The sequence below is a fragment of the Eptatretus burgeri genome, chromosome 5 (assembly GCF_056783735.1).
Source record: "Eptatretus burgeri isolate ZD-2024b chromosome 5, Ebu_testis_v1, whole genome shotgun sequence".
NCBI classification, from domain to species: Eukaryota; Metazoa; Chordata; class Myxini; order Myxiniformes; family Myxinidae; genus Eptatretus; species Eptatretus burgeri.
In genome coordinates this window covers 64,250,981-64,270,209 of record NC_140965.1, presented here as the reverse complement: position 1 = coordinate 64,270,209, position 19,229 = coordinate 64,250,981, and the positions used below count along the sequence as shown (strand labels likewise).

Sequence of the window (19,229 nt, the reverse complement as noted above, 5' to 3'; positions counted from 1 at the left end):
CCACACACACGGCCTCTCTCACACACGGTGCCCCATCCACACCCGGCGTGCTGGGAAGCACGCACTCCGGCACCATCGCCACCACACCACTCACACACGGGGTCGCTTCCACACACGGGGACGCACTCACACCTTGCACCACACACACAGGGACAACCACACTGGGGATTCGTGTCCCCACAAGGGTCTCCGGGGCCTCTATACCCCCCAAGCTCTCCGTGCACCCGTCCACAGCACTCGTCCCCTCAACCTCGCAAAGCACGACTGAACTCACCTGGTCGTGACTCGCCTCAAGGGGGCATACTCCCTCCCCTCGTTCCTGGAGGAGGCCATCCAGGTGCTCGCACCGGGTCCCAACACGCTCCGCGAGCTCAACCCCATTGTCCTCCACTACCTCCGTGTGTGCGTGCGCGTCACTTACCCCGTCTTCATCGTGTAGTCTTCCCTCTATCGTTCCCATCTCCCGTGTCTCTGCCAACTCTTCACCCTTTACCTCCCTTGTCTCAACGATTATTTCTGTTGTCGTCACCTCGTGTCTCGTCTCACACGTTTTGGTCTCCCCATTTAATTTTTCCCTTTCGGTCATCGTCACGACCCTCGCCCAACACGTTCCACGAATTATTTTTTCACCCGCCTCCACCGCGGGCCTGTCAGCCGTTGCACCCCCACCCAGCTCGTTTGCTCCCACACGTGGAGTCGCCATTTTTATCTCCCCGGTCACGGCCTTCATGCCCGCCTGCAGGCTTCGGCCCATGTTCTGCGTCTCACCCCGCAGCTTTTTCATTTCCTCCTTCATGTTTGTTTCCATTCCGTTCATTTTTGTATCCATCTTTTCGTTTATTTGTTGTGTATTCGCATCCATCGTCGTTTTCACTTCATTTGTATTTGTATCCATCTTTTCGTTCATGCCTTTCATTTCGTTTTTCATTTCATTTGTATTTGTATCCATCGTCGTTTTCACTTCATTCATTTGTTTGTTCATTGCCGCCAGCATGGCGCATAGCTGGGCCATGTTGGATGCACTCAGCTGAGCCGTTTCGGCAAGGGTTGGGGAAGGGTCTTGGTGGAGAGGGGGGGAGGTGTCATACACCGCGGCCGCTGCCGCACCCACCTCGGGCCCTGGGTTCAGTTGGGCGAGTCCGTGTTCCTGCACAATCAACATTTCCTGCTCGGGGATTCCATCCTGGACCATGGACTCTACATTATTACACATATACATTTCTAATACCCCCGGCTCCCGCTCGCCTTGAGACGCCATCTTGCTTCTCGTGAAGGGTTAATTTCGCTCGCTCGTAATTTGGAGGGAATCGGGGGTCGCTTCTCTCACCCCTGGACCGATTCCCGTAAATTTAGCCGGAGACAGGAGAGCCCGTTTTCCTGTTCTCCGATACCAGTGCCGCGAGGAGGGCGATGAATTTGTATCCCACTCCTGACACCAGTGTTGCGGTTTTCGCGCCCGCCGGCGTGCGAACGGCCACGTAACTCGAATCGCGGCACGTCGCCCACCGGACGGACAATCCAGTCGTGACCCTCTCGGACTAACGCCGGGAACCAGTCACGGGTGGACCTTTCGGTCTCACCGCGATCGAGCCAATCAGCCCCCGCGTGGGATAGGGTTGCTCGCCAAATTCGAACTACCTAAGTACCCACGCGGAGGGTAGACCGGGCGATCGCACCTCGCCGCAGGTCGACTTCGGACACGGGCCACTTAAGCGACCCGTTCCGTACTATCAGAATAACCGAGCGGTGTTATCGTCGACCTCGACGGTTCGATTAATTATCGGGCGTATTCAGCCCACTACCAACCCTTTACGTGAAGCAAGATGGGGATTCAATGGAGGAAAAGACGAAGCGAAGCGGGAGAACAGTTCAACAATAAAGCACATTTATTCGCGGCACACGGGAAGCACACAAATACAATTCCACCAAATGCACACAAAAAAAGAAAACACAATTCCATTTACACAAAAAGCAAACATAAAAGTGAAAACACAGTGCAGAGCTAATACCGACTACCGAGCACACGGCAACACTTATACAATTCTACTTCACAGACGGCGCCGACAACACATACCCAAAACCAAGGAAAAGAAATACCTCAAGAATGAGGCGGCCTGAGGCCGAGACCGGGTCGGGCCTACCCGTCTGGTGATGAGACGCGGAGCGGCGATGGCCCCGCAACCCGCGGGCCTCGTGGACAGTGCCTGGCAGGGGGTGGGAACGGGGCCCCCTTGGTCGCACTATCTCAGCGCGGGGGGGAAACAGGAGGGGGTTGCTGATGCTCGGGGTATAGAGGATCTTTATTATCCCTGGTGTGCGTCTCCACCTCGGCCAGGTCGCGCTGCCGGCCTCCCTCGGGCGTGCAGCTCCTGGCACCGACGCGAGCACCCCCTCGTCCGACTCTCTTCAGCTTCTCCAGCCACTGCAGGCTTCGGGCTCCAGACTTCTTTCGTTCTCGTTTGCGACTCTCTCGTTCCGACTCCTCGTTCTCGTTCTGCTGACTCTCTTCTGACTGACGAACACCGTCCTTTTATCCCCCCGTAACTTCGCCTTTGACCCCCTCCCTTTGACCTTTCACCTCGCTCCCCATTGGCCCGAGAAAAAGTGGGCGTGAAGGCTTTTTGATCCACAAATTTGCATATATCGATCGTTCTGGAGGCGGGGCCAAATCGCCCCTCGCTCACCGATTGGACGGCAAAAAGTGGGCGTGTGTCGTTTTTGATCCGTTTTTGAAGCACAAAATCCGTGATTTTGTACACGCTGTTCGACGCGCGTTCTGCATGAGTCCAACACCGGTACCCACAGCGGGGCAAGAACGGTGGCGATGCTACGGTTGTGAGGTGTGCGTGAAGTTCGTGGCGGTTGTGGTGAAGCGGTGGTTGTGGTCGGTGGTTGGTGTTGTGGTTGTGATCATGGCGGTTGGTCCAAAATAAAGATAGTAAAAGAAAAACGGCTATCCTGAAGAGTCGCAGCTCGCATAAATGACATGTATTCCCACTAGACAACGGGTTTGGGCCTAACTACACATGCACTTACCGAGATACCTCACCTAAGGGACCTGAATGGTGGTTTGCGAATCTGGTAACCACAACAATATCGATGGTGTTTAGAATGTAATGTATCGATGGTGTTTTGAATGTAATGTATCGATGGTGTTTTGAATGTAATGTATCGATGGTGTTTTGAATGTAATGTATCGATGGTGTTTTGACTGTAATGTATCGATGGTGTTTTGAATGTAATGTATCGATGGTGTTTAGAATGTAATGTATCGATGGTGTTTAGAATGTGATGTATCGATGGTGTTTAGAATGTAATGTATCGATGGTGTTTTGAATGTAATATATAGATGGTGTTTTGAATGTAATATATAGATGGTGTTTTGAATGTAATATATAGATGGTGTTTTGAAGGTTAAATTTAGATGGTGTTTTCAAGGTAAAGTATCGATGGTGTTTTGAATGTAATGTATCGATGGTGTTTAGATTGTAATATATAGATGGTGTTTAGATTGTAATATATAGATGGTGTTTAGATTGTAATATATATATATATATATATATATATATATATATATATATATATATATATATATATATATATATATGGTGTTTTCAAGGTAATGTATCGATGGTGTTTAGAATGTAAAATATAGATGGTGTTTAGAATGTAATGTGTCGATGGTGTTTAGAATGTAATGTATCGATGGTGTTTTGAATGTAATATATCGATGGTGTTTTGAATGTAATGTATAGATGGTGTTTTGAATGTAATGTATAGATGGTGTTTTGAATGTAATGTGTCGATGGTGTTTTGAATGTAATGTATCGATGGTGTTTTGAATGTAATGTATCGATGGTGTTTTGAATGTAATGTATCGATGGTGTTTTGAATGTAATGTATAGATGGTGTTTTGAATGTAATGTCGAGATGGTGTTTTGAATGTAATGTATCGATGGTGTTTAGATTGTAATATATAGATGGTGTTTTCAAGGTAATGTATCGATGGTGTTTAGAATGTAATGTATCGATGGTGTTTAGAATGTAATGTATCGATGGTGTTTAGAATGTAATGTATCGATGGTGTTTAGAATGTAATGTGTCGATGGTGTTTAGAATGTAAAGTATAGATGGTGTTTAGAATGTAAAGTATAGATGGTGTTTAGAATGTAATGTGTCGATGGTGTTTAGAATGTAATGTATCGATGGTGTTTAGAATGTAATGTATCGATGGTGTTTAGAATGTAATGTATCGATGGTGTTTAGAATGTAATGTATCGATGGTGTTTAGAATGTAATGTATCGATGGTGTTTAGAATGTAATGTGTCGATGGTGTTTGGAATGTAATGTGTCGATGGTGTTTTGAATGTAATATATAGATGGTGTTTTCAAGGTAATGTATCGATGGTGTTTAGAATGTAATGTATCGATGGTGTTTAGAATGTAATGTATCGATGGTGTTTAGAATGTAATGTATCGATGGTGTTTAGAATGTGATGTATCGATAGTGTTTAGAATGTAATGTGTCGATGGTGTTTAGAATGTAATGTATCGATGGTGTTTAGAATGTAATGTATCGATGGTGTTTTGAAGGTAATATTTAGATGGTGTTTTGAAGGTTAAATTTAGATGGTGTTTTCAAGGCAATGTATCAATGGTGTTTGGAATGTAATGTGGAGATGGTGTTTTGAATGTAATGTATAGGTGGTGTTTTGAATGTAATATATACATGGTGTTTTGAAGGTAATATTTAGATGGTGTTTTGAACGTAATATATTGTTGCGAATTCGCGCCCACCGACGTGCGGACGGCCGCGTCACTCGAATCGCGACCGCGTTTCCCACCGGACGGACAATTCAGTCGTGACCCTCAAGGAACTATCGCCCGGAGCCAGTCACGGGTGGGCCTTTCGACCTCACCACAATCGTGCCAATAGGCCACCCGCGTAGGATAGGGTTGTTCGCCGAACTCGACCTACCTAAGTACCCACGCGGATGGTAAACCGGGCGATCGTACCTCGCCGCAGGTCGACTCAGGACACGAACCGCTCAAGTGGTCCGTTCCGTGCTACAGTGATAACCGAGCGGTGTTATCGTCGGCCTCGACGGTTCGGATTAATTACCGGGCGTATTAAGCCCACTACGAACCCTTTACGTGAAGCAGGATGGAGGGTCAATAAAGAAAAGACGAAGCAAAACGGGAAAACAGTTCACACAAAGCACATTTATTACGCGACACACAGAAAGCACACATATACAGCCAAACAGTCAAAATGCACATATAGCAATCAAAACAAAAGCAACAACGACGCAGAGTTACTACCGACTTCGTGCACACACTGCAAGACTTATACAGTTCGACTTTACAGACGGCGCCAACACACATTTACTCAAAAGCAAAGGAAAGAAGCCACCCTCATAGACAAGGGGGCAGACGAGCCTGTAGGCCAATATGCGCGCGTGACCTGAAGGAGCGGCCAGGCCCGCGAGACCGGGGGGGTCCTACCCACGTCCTCGTGATGCGTTGGCGGATGAGCCGCAGATGTGGCCGCGTGGCTGTGCCCCGACTCCGTGCTCCTTGGTGGGTTTCGTTGGCACGACGTTTGCAGTGGGGAGGGAACGGGGCCCCCTTGTTGCACTATCTCAGCACAGGGGAAAGGGGGAATTGTTGATGCCCTGGGGGAGGAGAATGGCTGGCTGGCTTGGGTCCCATGACGAGCGATCCCACACCGCGACCTCGTCGCCGACCGCCGTCCTTCTCGCCTCGGACCCGAGCTCCTTGGCCTCTTCCCACAACTCTTCTCCGCCGACTCCAGAAGCCAACTCTTCCTACCTCATCAATTACTTCGCCACCCGACTCGACTCTGCTCTCCAACCAAAAACTGACTCCTCTGCCTAGTTCTCGCCGTTTTCTAGGCTGACAGGAGCAGCTAATATGCAAATATCCAGATCAGGATGACCTCGGGGGCGGAGCCACGCTCGCCAATTGGTCGGAGGAAAGGGGGCGTGAATCTCCCCTGATCCTAGAATTTATCCTGATCCTGATCCTAGGTGTTTTGAATGTAATATATAGATGGTGTTTTGAATGTAATATATCGATGGTGTTTTGAAGGTAATATTTAGATGGTGTTTTGAATGTAATATATAGATGGTGTTTTCAAGGTAATGTACCGATGGTGTTTTGAATGTAATGTATAGATGGTGTTTAGAATGTAATGTATAGATGATGTTTTGAATGTAATGTATTGATGGTGTTTTGAAGGTAATACGTACATGGTGTTTTGAAGGTAATATGTACATGGTGTTTTGAAGGTAATATGTACATGGTGTTTTGAAGGTAATATGTACATGGTGTTTTGAAGGTAATACGTACATGGTGTTTTGAAGGTAATATGTACATGGTGTTTTGAAGGTAATATGTACATGGTGTTTTGAAGGTAATATGTACATGGTGTTTTGAAGGTAATACGTACATGGTGTTTTCAAGGTAATATGTACATGGTGTTTTCAAGGTAATGTATCGATGGTGTTTAGAATGTAATGTATCGATGGTGTTTAGAATGTAATGTATCGATGGTGTTTAGAATGTAATGTATCGATGGTGTTTAGAATGTAAAGTATAGATGGTGTTTAGAATGTAATGTGTCGATGGTGTTTAGAATGTAAAGTATAGATGGTGTTTAGAATGTAAAGTATAGATGGTGTTTAGAATGTAATGTGTCGATGGTGTTTAGAATGTAAAGTATAGATGGTGTTTAGAATGTAAAGTATAGATGGTGTTTAGAATGTAATGTGTCGATGGTGTTTAGAATGTAATGTATCGATGGTGTTTAGAATGTAATGTATCGATGGTGTTTAGAATGTAATGTATCGATGGTGTTTAGAATGTAATGTATCGATGGTGTTTAGAATGTAATGTGTCGATGGTGTTTGGAATGTTATGTGTCGATGGTGTTTTGAATGTAATATATAGATGGTGTTTTCAAGGTAATGTATCGATGGTGTTTAGAATGTAATGTATCGATGGTGTTTAGAATGTAATGTATCGATGGTGTTTAGAATGTAATGTATCGATGGTGTTTAGAATGTAATGTATCGATGGTGTTTAGAATGTAATGTATCGATAGTGTTTAGAATGTAATGTATCGATGGTGTTTAGAATGTAATGTATCGATGGTGTTTAGAATGTAATGTATCGATGGTGTTTTGAAGGTAATATTTAGATGGTGTTTTGAAGGTAATATTTAGATGGTGTTTTGAAGGTTAAATTTAGATGGTGTTTTCAAGCAATGTATCAATGGTGTTTAGAATGTAATGTGGAGATGGTGTTTTGAATGTAATGTGTCGATGGTGTTTAGAATGTAAAGTATAGATGGTGTTTAGAATGTAATGTGTCGATGGTGTTTAGAATGTAAAGTATAGATGGTGTTTAGAATGTAAAGTATAGATGGTGTTTAGAATGTAATGTGTCGATGGTGTTTAGAATGTAATGTATCGATGGTGTTTAGAATGTAATGTATCGATGGTGTTTAGAATGTAATGTATCGATGGTGTTTAGAATGTAATGTGTCGATGGTGTTTGGAATGTAATGTGTCGATGGTGTTTTGAATGTAATATATAGATGGTGTTTTCAAGGTAATGTATCGATGGTGTTTAGAATGTAATGTATCGATGGTGTTTAGAATGTAATGTATCGATGGTGTTTAGAATGTAATGTATCGATGGTGTTTAGAATGTAATGTATCGATGGTGTTTAGAATGTAATGTATCGATGGTGTTTAGAATGTAATGTATCGATGGTGTTTAGAATGTAATGTATCGATGGTGTTTAGAATGTAATGTATCGATGGTGTTTAGAATGTAATGTATCGATGGTGTTTTGAAGGTAATATTTAGATGGTGTTTTGAAGGTAATATTTAGATGGTGTTTTGAAGGTTAAATTTAGATGGTGTTTTCAAGGCAATGTATCAATGGTGTTTAGAATGTAATGTGGAGATGGTGTTTTGAATGTAATGTATAGGTGGTGTTTTGAATGTAATATATACATGGTGTTTTGAAGGTAATATTTAGATGGTGTTTTGAACGTAATATATTGTTGCGAATTCACGCCCACCGACGTGCGGACGGCCGCGTCACTCGAATCGCGACCGCGTTTCCCACCGGACGGACAATTCAGTCGTGACCCTCAAGGAACTATCGCCCGGAGCCAGTCACGGGTGGGCCTTTCGACCTCACCACAATCGTGCCAATAGGCCACCCGCGTAGGATAAGGTTGTTCGCCGAACTCGACCTACCTAAGTACCCACGCGGATGGTAAACCGGGCGATCGTACCTCGCCGCAGGTCGACTCAGGACACGAACCGCTCAAGTGGTCCGTTCCGTGCTACAGTGATAACCGAGCGGTGTTATCGTCGGCCTCGACGGTTCGGATTAATTACCGGGCGTATTAAGCCCACTACGAACCCTTTACGTGAAGCAGGATGGAGGGTCAATAAAGAAAAGATGAAGCAAAACGGGAAAACAGTTCACACAAAGCACATTTATTACGCGACACACAGAAAGCACACATATACAGCCAAACAGTCAAAATGCACATATAGCAATCAAAACAAAAGCAACAACGACGCAGAGTTACTACCGACTTCGTGCACACACTGCAAGACTTATACAGTTCGACTTTACAGACGGCGCCAACACACATTTACTCAAAAGCAAAGGAAAGAAGCCACCCTCATAGACAAGGGGGCAGACGGGCCTGTAGGCCAATATGCGCGCATGACCTGAAGGAGCGGCCAGGCCCGCGAGACCGGGGGGGGGGGGTCCTACCCACGTCCTCGTGACGCGTTGGCGGACGAGCCGCAGATGTGGCCGCGTGGCTGTGCCCCGACTCCGTGCTCCTTGGTGGGTTTCGTTGGCACGACGTTTGCAGTGGGGAGGGAACGGGGCCCCCTTGTTGCACTATCTCAGCACAGGGGAAAGGGGGAATTGTTGATGCCCTGGGGGAGGAGAATGGCTGGCTGGCTTGGGTCCCATGACGAGCGATCCCACACCGCGACCTCGTCGCCGACCGCCGTCCTTCTCGCCTCGGACCCGAGCTCCTTGGCCTCTTCCCACAACTCTTCTCCGCCGACTCCAGAAGCCAACTCTTCCTACCTCATCAATTACTTCGCCACCCGACTCGACTCTGCTCTCCAACCAAAAACTGACTCCTCTGCCTTGCGCTCGCCGTTTTCTAGGCTGACAGGAGCAGCTAATATGCAAATATCCAGATCAGGATGACCTCGGGGGCGGAGCCACGCTCGCCAATTGGTCGGAGGAAAGGGGGCGTGAATCTCCCCTGATCCTAGAATTTATCCTGATCCTGATCCTAGGTGTTTTGAATGTAATATATAGATGGTGTTTTGAATGTAATATATCGATGGTGTTTTGAAGGTAATATTTAGATGGTGTTTTGAATGTAATATATAGATGGTGTTTTCAAGGTAATGTACCGATGGTGTTTTGAATGTAATGTATAGATGGTGTTTAGAATGTAATGTATAGATGGTGTTTTGAATGTAATGTATAGATGGTGTTTTGAATGTAATGTACCGATGGTGTTTTGAATGTAATGTATCGATGGTGTTTTGAATGTAATGTATAGATGGTGTTTAGAATGTAATGTATAGATGGTGTTTTGAATGTAATGTATTGATGGTGTTTTGAAGGTAATACGTACATGGTGTTTTGAAGGTAATATGTACATGGTGTTTTGAAGGTAATATGTACATGGTGTTTTGAAGGTAATATGTACATGGTGTTTTGAAGGTAATACGTACATGGTGTTTTGAAGGTAATATGTACATGGTGTTTTGAAGGTAATATGTACATGGTGTTTTGAAGGTAATACGTACATGGTGTTTTGAAGGTAATATGTACATGGTGTTTTGAAGGTCATGTGTAGATGATATTTTGAATGTAATATGTACATGATGTTTTGAAGGTGATGTATAGATGGTGTTTTGAATGTAATCTACAGATGATGTTTTGAAGGTAACATATCAATGTTGTTTTGAATGTTATCTGAAGATGGTGTTTTGAAGTTAATATATACATGGTGTTTTGAAATTAATATATAGATGGTGTTTTGCAGTTTATATTTTGATGGTGGCAAATGTAATATATAGATGGTGTTTTAAATATAATATATAGATGGTGTTTTGAAGTTAATATATAGATGGTGTTCTGAAGTTCATATATAGATGGTGTTTTGAAGTTAATATTTCGATGGTGGTTTAATGTAATATATAGATGGTGTTTTGAATGCTGAATGCCAGACGGACGCCCTGGAGTACCGGCGGAAAGTGGACGCAGCGACGCGCTGTTCTGGCACATGCTCCCATACCTGACCTGAATGTAATATATACATGGTGCTTTGAAGTTAATATATCGATGGTGGTTCAAGGTAATATATAGATGGTGTATTGAAGTTAATATATAGATGGTGTTTTGAAGTTAATATATCGATGGTGTTTTGAAGTTAATATATCGATGGTGGTTCAAGGTAATATATAGATGGTGTATTGAAGTTAATATATAGATGGTGTTTTGAAGTTAATATATAGATGGTGCTTTGAAGTTAATATATAGATGGTGCTTTGAAGTTAATATATCGATGGTGTTTTGAAGTTAATATTTCGATGGTGGTTTAAGGTAATATATAGATGGTGTTTTGAAGTTAATATATCGATGGTGTTTTGAAGTTAATATATCGATGGTGTTTTGAAGTTAATATCTAGATGGTGTTTTGAAGTTAATATATAGCTGATGTTTTGAAGTTAATATATAGATGGTGTTTTGAAGTTAATGTATAGCTGATGTTTTGAAGTTAATATATAGATGGTGTTTTGAAGTTAATATCTAGATGGTGTTTTGAAGTTAATATATAGCTGATGTTTTGAAGTTAATATCTAGATGGTGCTTTGAAGTTAATATATAGATGGTGGATTAATGTAATGTATAGATGGTGTTTTGAATGTAATGTATAAATGCTGTTTTGAATTTAATATATAGATGGTGTTTTGAAGTTTAATAATATACAGATGGTGTTTTGAAGTTAATATATCTACGGTGTTTTGAAGTTAATATAAAGACGGTGTTTTGAAGTTAATATGTCGATGGTGTTTTGAAGTTAATATATTGATGGTGTTTTGAAGTTAATATGTTGATGGTGTTATGAAGTTAATATATCGATGGTGTTTTGAAGTTAATATATCGATGGTGTTTTGAAGTTAATATTTTGATGGTGTTTTGAAGTTAATATATTGATGGTGTTTTGAAGTTAATATGTCGATGGTGTTATGAAGTTAATATATCGATGGTGTTTTGAAGTTAATATGTCGATGGTGTTTTGAAGTTAATATATCGATGGTGTTTTGAAGTTAATATATTGATGGTGTTTTGAAGTTAATATGTCGATGGTGTTATGAAGTTAATATATCGATGGTGTTTTGAAGTTAATATATCGATGGTGTTTTGAAGTTATTATGTCGATGGTGTTATGAAGTTAATATATCGATGGTGTTTTGAAGTTAATATATCGATGGTGTTTTGAAGTTAATATTTTGATGGTGCATATAAAGCTAATCTTCACTTCATGAACACCTTCCATATCATTACTTCCCAGCACTCAATCCCCCTCCATTCTGCATTTGTTACTCCCACACTGCTTCCTCCAACCCGTAATCTGATTATACTTGGGTAGTGGTGCATGGTTGTGCCCTGTGGAGACTCCTCCTCTTTAACCTCTCTCCACCTCCATTACCGCCCCCATTCCCTTGATCCCTTTGCGTGTGGACCAGGAGGCAGGGATCAAGTCAAGTTAGAGAAATATTGACGGAGACCCACAGCTGCTCCCTGGCTCAACTTCGATCGACATCCTGGGAGAGCAATGAGCGCAAAGCCAACGGGGGACGGTCCGGGTGTGGAAGAAAGCGACAAAAACTTGGACGGAGCTACAGGCGGAGGCAGAGCTTGCAACAGAGACAGGTATAGGAGAGAAGACAGAGTCAGAGTCGGGCAACGAGTCGATGAGCATGGGAGGGACCCAAGTGCGAATCCCAGGTGAGGAACAAACATGCGAACGTCCTCTTTACATCATTTGGCCGTTAAACCTGAACCGCTATGATGTAGACCAACGTCGTCTCGAGTCTCCACCGAAGTTATTCTGTTTCAAATGAGTTATTCATTGCGCATTCGGGATTATCTGTTTATTACGTACGCATTGGTGCAGTTTTGGGAGTGGGGGAGTGGGCTGTGGTGTACGGATCAATATGTTTATATGGTCTGCACGTGGAGGTCAAAATTGCACAGGGATGCTCACCTCTTAGGTGAGTGACCGTCGTTTCGATTCTCGGAAGAATCTGATCCGACTCAAACTGCTGTCTATTGCAATGCCAGATGGGGGCGCTGCATCTCGGAGAACACCACGTTCCAGGTACGCAGGCTACGTTCCAAATTACCAATGAGGGTCGTGGGTAAGGGTTGAACTCCATTCCTCATTTAGTTCCTTTCATGCAGGGTACCACGGGGCTCGAGGGATACTAACTCTTATTGAGGGGAGATCAGATTGTGATATGAAATTGATTGATATGAAGAGTACTTCCACTACCATCGGTATTTGATATTAAAGTGTTTATGATAATGCAGGAAATTTAATAATAAACAGCACCTTGTTAAGTCTTGTACATGTATGTGTATGTTGTCTGGTGTTCAGGTCATTGTTTGTTTGGTAATGTGTGCATGTTTTTCTTTTTACATGTACACCTGGTGGGGCTTTTAGCTACATGTACGGCAGTAACGGTGAGTTTGATCTTCATTATTGGCAAGGAAATAAAGAAATAATCAGTTTCTAAAATCTTTACTATTTTGTATAATTTCATTTTTGTGATTGCAACTTATCAATTAATAGAAATGCGAAAAGAGAAGAAACCAGACTGGAAAGCTGTATTTATCAAGGAGGGGTTTCGGGGGGTGGGGGGTAAGCTAATGGAAGGTAGTGACGTCATCACTGGCCCAAAAATTTACAACAGAATGACACACAAAGCTTCGACCATCTTAAATTGGTTTAAATGTTTAAAGAGACTTGCAGCACAAACCCCCGAATAGCTTTCTCTCCATCAATCTCAGGTTCATGGAGGAGCTTTTGCAACGTTGGTAGACATCAGCGTACTTTTAAATGAATTACAAAGACATGAGTAGACAATGAACAAACACATATGGTACATGCGATATGGCATTATGAACCAGGATTTAAACTGCCTCATGCACGAGTGAAGGGTTCAGTGGGAAACATGAACAGGCTTACAAGGTTTTCGGAACAATTTCTGTTCTTACTTTTCTCATTGATGACGAAGGCACGAGTGATGCCATAAAATTATTAACCTGCGCACACAACATGAAAAGCGGGGTTAAGCAATTGCTTCATGTCCGTCTGTCTGTCTTATCAGTTTATGACTGAGGAACAACTTATTTACATCAAATGTTATATTTTGAACACGAATCGCAACATGAATAGGAAGAGAAGTCTTTCGTTATATCGTACAGAGACTCTGAATTTGTCCCAACCACGTGTGCACAGAGAGGAGGGAGATAATTTTTTCACTCCATTTACCCGCTTGGCAGTCAAACAAAATTGAAAATCATTCCAAACAGTAAATGTACTGTTTTTAAGGATGTTAAAAGGACACATACAACAGGCACAAAGAACTAATGTAATGTGTTAGATAGGGTGATGTAATTAGACACTGGGGAAAATGGAGGTAAAACCCAGAGTTTATTTATTTATAGGTCGTTAAACCTCTTAAATCTTTATTTAATTTGAATCATTATTAAAACTTAAAGACTGCAGAACACAAATCGCATTCATCATTACGTCCAAGAACCATGCTAGATGGATATCGAAATATGGCATGAGAGGGCATGGCATGTGTTTCGTGGTGAAGAGGCCATCGATTATGGTTCTGTATTATGCTGATTGACGCTGCGTTCTATGGTGATCAATCAAGCTTCCATCTCTTAAATTGCGACTCATCGTCATCTTATTGCAGCGTACAAGGGTGGGTGGTGTATAAGACTGCTTCAGTCGCCCTAAACTCTGGATTTTGTTTTTGTCACGATCTTTAAAATCATTATTTTATTAAATTTGAAGTAGAGGAGGGCCTTGCCGTTGGTGAATTTCCCCTTCGTGGATTCACTCCATCACGATGAATTTATTGAGGCAATGTTTGCAGATTGCGGTCAATGCGCTCGAATAATTGTGGGTTAGCGAACTATTTTCCACATTTATTCACCAAATTAACATGGGTCATCAACACAATAACCCCTCAAACCCACCCCAACATCATCATCACCATCATCTCATCTTTATCATAAACATCACCACATTATTGGATCAAGTTTATCATCATTAATATTCAAGGTAAGTTTCATGATCTTAATAACTGAAGAAAATTAACTTTATTTTATGTTCTGAAGACAGGAAAATAAGCCGGGTGGTGGTTTAACGGTTAAGGTCCTGACTTTAAACCCCTATTTACCATTAATACACTATTTTAATATTTATAAATAACACCAGCTGGGTTGACTCAGCTTGTCATCCTTCTGAGGTTGACAAAATGAGTACCAGCTTACTGGAAACAGGGGCCACTGCATCAGGAGCACTCCCCGGCAATGATGCAACCAGCAGCTACAGGCTGCTTATGAAATAATGAAAATAATGCAGGAAAATAAACTTTATTTTACGTTCGTAATAACTCTTTTAGACATGAAAATAAATATCACAAAAACAATAAACAAACATGTTAATTAAGGGTACAGTTTGGACAAATTTTGAAGTTGAAGTCCCGAACCCTATTTTCCCCATTACCCCCGAAGTTTGCGCATCGCGGATTTGCAGTTCACGGAAATTTAAAGAATGTAACCCCCGCGAACAGCAAGGCCCTCCTGTATAATACTTGAACATGTGGAGTATCGTGTTCTGTGAGCTCTCTAGTTATATACGTTTGAGTGGTTGTTTACATTTTATTGCATGTGAGTGTGGGGGACGAGGAGGGAACGGGGTGGTGTGGACAGTAATTAGCATAAAACCAGAATTGTTTGATAAATTAATTTTTTTTTAATCCCATTTCTGAATCAATTTGAATAGCACCAACACTATGAGGTCAACTCCTTCTAAGCCACTGCGATTTGACAACATGGCATTTTACCACCACATCAATAAAACCAAAATATCCTCGAGGCACGCATACTTGCCTCTAAGCTGTCTAGCCTGGGTTTGAATCCCGACACAACCATAAACTGTCAGGCTGGTGTTTCACAAGAAGGGTGATTCATCAATGTGCGTACCGTCTCTCGGATGGACGTTAACCTGGGCGTCCCGTCTGCTGGCGTTAGTTTGTGGATGTTAAAGATCCCACGGGGTCCTTCGTGAAGAGTAGGTGAGGTATAGGTGAGCATCTTGATCAAATTGCAAATTCATGCCCAAATCATCTTTCGTCAAGAATAAGCCCATAGAGCTGGTTCATAAAAGACTTGAGCCAAAAATGTTCTTCAACTGACCGCACAAGAAAGTGGGAATAAATGAGCACATTAAATGTAGTGCATCAGCAGCAGCAGCAGCAGCAGCAGCAGCAGCAGCAGCAGCAGCAGCAGCAGCAGCAGCAGCAGCAGCAACATAACTTGTTCATAGAATGTACGACAGAATATGTGGAATAAAAGAGGAAGCAGAGATGAGTGGAAAGGGAGGGAAAAAAAAATCAAATCCCTTTAACTCTTAAAGAGCATCGACATGTTACAAATGATGCTCGAAGGTTGCATTGAGTAAATGAGAAAGAAGAAAGAGAGGAATTTCCTGTGATGAGCCTCGTTATTTAACTCCAAAGAATATGAATAAAATGATTATGAAAGAAAGACAAGACCTCATGCAAAAACAATTGAACACCCAGGATAATGTGCTTTTTTTTGGTGGTATTGGCCAAAGAAATTTAAGAACTAATGGTTAGATAAAACAATGAAACAAGAGATCGGATGAATAATTTAAAGATGTGGGATCTTACAATCCTACCGGTTTACGGCTCGAGTTTACTGCTCCCACTAACCAGAGATATAACAGGCACGTTCCCACTAACCATGGATATTCCCACTAACCAGAGAGTTTTCCAATTACCAAGGACATACCAGCAATGTTCGAACCTTCCTGCAATCTAGGAATAATGTTATTTATCCTTTACCAGGGATATACGAAGGATATTCTTCCCGGGACCTGTTTAAAATGACCCCACTCGAGGCTGTTTAAAGGGGCACACGAGGTTTAATTTTTGAATCTAATCTGCTTAGTGTCTTCACCAAGGATGCTTTAAATAATAATAATCATCATCATCATCATCACACCATTTTAAAGCCTTTTTCCCTGAGCAGGGGTCAGCTTTTTGCGGGCTCCAATCATGGTACCCCTTTCTTGTGGCAATGTTTTTTATGGTCGGATGCCCTTCCTGACGTCAACCCTTTCGTCGCCTTCGACACGCAGGGATAATTACCAGTATACTGGTGCTCTTTTCACCGACCTCGGAAGGATGACAGGCTGAGTCAACCCCCCTGATGTTAATTGAGTAAGCCAACGAATTCAGTAAGCGAACTAGTAAGCCAACACCAGGCTAAATAATAATAATAATAATAATAATAATAATAATAATAATAATAATAATAAAAATAACAAGTGGAAGTCCATGCATTGCGTGTCGAGCCATTGTGTAATTATGATGGAACATAGATGCGAAAATAGGAATCTGTATCTTAGACAAGGTTTTGACAAAATAGTGTAGTGGGATTAATTAAGATCAGAGAGTGAGTGGCATGTGAGTGAGTCGAACATAGATGCGACGTAACGTTGTGACGTAGGGTAGACGGACAATGAAAAGGAGACTGTGACGTAGGGTAGACAGACAGGACACCAAAATTTTTCCCCTCATCCCAGTGCTTAGGAGATACTCGACAAGCAATAAAACATTTTTTTTTTCCTTCTTGACACAACCTTTGGTTCCAGAGGAAAAAAAGAAGAGACTTTGGGTTTCTTCTTATATGGAGTATGTGGGTATCACTCACACACATCTTTGAAAATGTCAACACCAAACCAGTTTTCAGGGGGGGGGGGGGAAGCAAACAGAATAAAATTGATGCATTACATACGCAAAATGGTGGCTTTTTTCGTGTTCGTTTTGAATGAAATATTTATCTTGACGACGAGAACACGGGGTCCATAACAGCATCTTCCAGAGGCCAGCGTTGATGAAAATTTGTGTAATGAATGCCCGCATTGAGTCAGAGTCCAGGGTACTGTCCTTTTTGGAAATAGCTTCTTGTCTTCCACCCTACTCTCTTCCTTTGGTGGGTATGTTTTTTTTTTTCCCCGATACAATGGTACATTTCAATTCGAGCCTGCTATCCATCTCTGTAACATACAAACCAGCACACCCTCGACTGAAGTCTAGTCTGGAACTGCCAGCATGATGTGGACGGAGGTGCCTTTTGTTCTGGGGGTGAGAATGGAGCTTGGAGCTGACAGCTTCATTGGCAGCAGCCTTTTCACTCTGGGCCTTGGCATGCTGTGCACGACACGCGCCGCACCACGCTAAACTCACCCCGCAGTCTGTTGTACGGTGCTGCAATGATATAGACCTGGAAAAGTGTGCGGTGTACATTTGAGTGTGATTATGTCATGGTTTATCCATTATAAACCTGGCCTGCTGTGATACTTTTTGCGTGTGCATTGTATTTACATATCACATGTATTGTATGCAAAGGCTGGAAGGAGAACCTAGACGTACGCACACATGCCTTTGAGCTCTCTAGCCTGGGTTTCAATCTCAACCCACCTATAAAATATCACCTTGGTGTTCCCTATGGAAGGCAATGCATCAATATTTGTGTTGTCCATCAGAGGGACGTTAAGTCGAAGGACCTGTCTGCCAATACTGGTAGTTGGTAAACACTGAAGATTCCACGGTAACTTCCGCAGAGAGTAGATGAGTAATTGCTGACACCGTGAAAAAAATTAAATTCTTGCTCAAATCACCTTCAGTCGAATGTTTCTCTTTTTTCAGCAAGTTCGTGAAAGACTTTGACCAAAAGTTTTCCCTGGCAGACCACACTAGAAAGTGTGGGAAGAATTGAGGATGTGAAAAGTAGTCGTGGTAGTAGTAGTAGTCATAGTAGTATATGCATCTCTTAGCAGTTTACTTATCATTTAATCTCATGAGCCAGGTGGTCATAGCATTTCCAGTTGTAAATATGTGTCTGTGTGAAACGTTTCTCACCACAAATTTACCAAATTTACTCATTTCCATCTCCTGATTTTCTCCTTCCACTATGACAAGCCCCTCCGACACCCAGGAAATGTGTCAGTCTTTTTGTAATGAATTCTCCATGATATGTGAATCACCATTACCTGTTGGAATAACAACTCTGGCTTCTTTTTCTCCTTTGTAGCACAGTGTGGCGTTTGTTTATGGTGAACCATTTCAGTGCACAAATGCAAAAACTTGCATAAACTTGGAGTACTGTATACTACTGTGAATACGTTACAAAGAGGCTACAATTGGAACAGGGTTTAAGCAAGAAAGTGAGGGCAATAACATGAAATAGGAAGGAACTTAGAATGTAAGTGAAGACGGAAAAAAATTAAATACAGTACAGTCTAAATTGACATTAAAAATTTTTATTCATTCAACTCGCTTTTATTTAAGCGTTTTACAGCTGGTAGATCTTCATTAAGCAAAGTGGGAAACTTGGAAAAGCAATTGTCTTGAAACTATGCTTCATGATTTCCCTGTCTCTCCGACCCTTCCCCCAAAATCCACACTCATGTGCACTTCCACCACGATTAGAAGAGGCCATCCTTGACCCTTACCGCCTCAGTTTGCACCTGATTGCCGGGTTCGGTGAGGGAATCACTTTGCAGCATGCCGTAGACCGTCTTTTTGACCACCTTTCGACTGGATTTCGACCTATTTGCGTTGCTGAGTCTCACAGACACCAGCATCACCACCGTCGACCTCGCCGCACAAGAAAACCCAGGACTGGCTACCCCCCTCTACATGTCCAGGTTTTCCTGATGCCTAAAGAGCTGGGCATGTCTTGTCGCTTGCTCTCGAGGCCTCCCTGGCGCCTTCGACACTGGCATCTACCACCTGG

General features: G+C 42.5%; 1 protein-coding gene across 3 annotated transcripts in view; it reads left to right on the top strand.

The window, feature by feature from the left end:
• The window catches only part of LOC147026566 (uncharacterized), an 85,880-nt gene that overhangs the window by 9,013 nt on the left and 57,638 nt on the right, over positions 1–19,229 (top strand). The window contains exons 2-5 of one of the 3 annotated variants that reach the window (XM_085882119.1): positions 10,319–10,397; positions 11,843–12,104; positions 12,823–12,842; positions 18,923–19,229. The exon at positions 18,923–19,229 is cut by the window's right edge and continues 602 nt beyond it. In XM_085882119.1, coding sequence (XP_085738245.1) covers positions 11,932–12,104; positions 12,823–12,842; positions 18,923–19,229 — 500 coding nt within the window. In that variant the 5' untranslated portion in view covers positions 10,319–10,397; positions 11,843–11,931. Of the gene's footprint in view, positions 1–10,318; positions 10,398–11,510; positions 12,105–12,822; positions 12,843–18,922 lie in introns of those variants that run through there. The other 2 variants (XM_085882121.1, XM_085882120.1) reach the window with 2 other exon arrangements.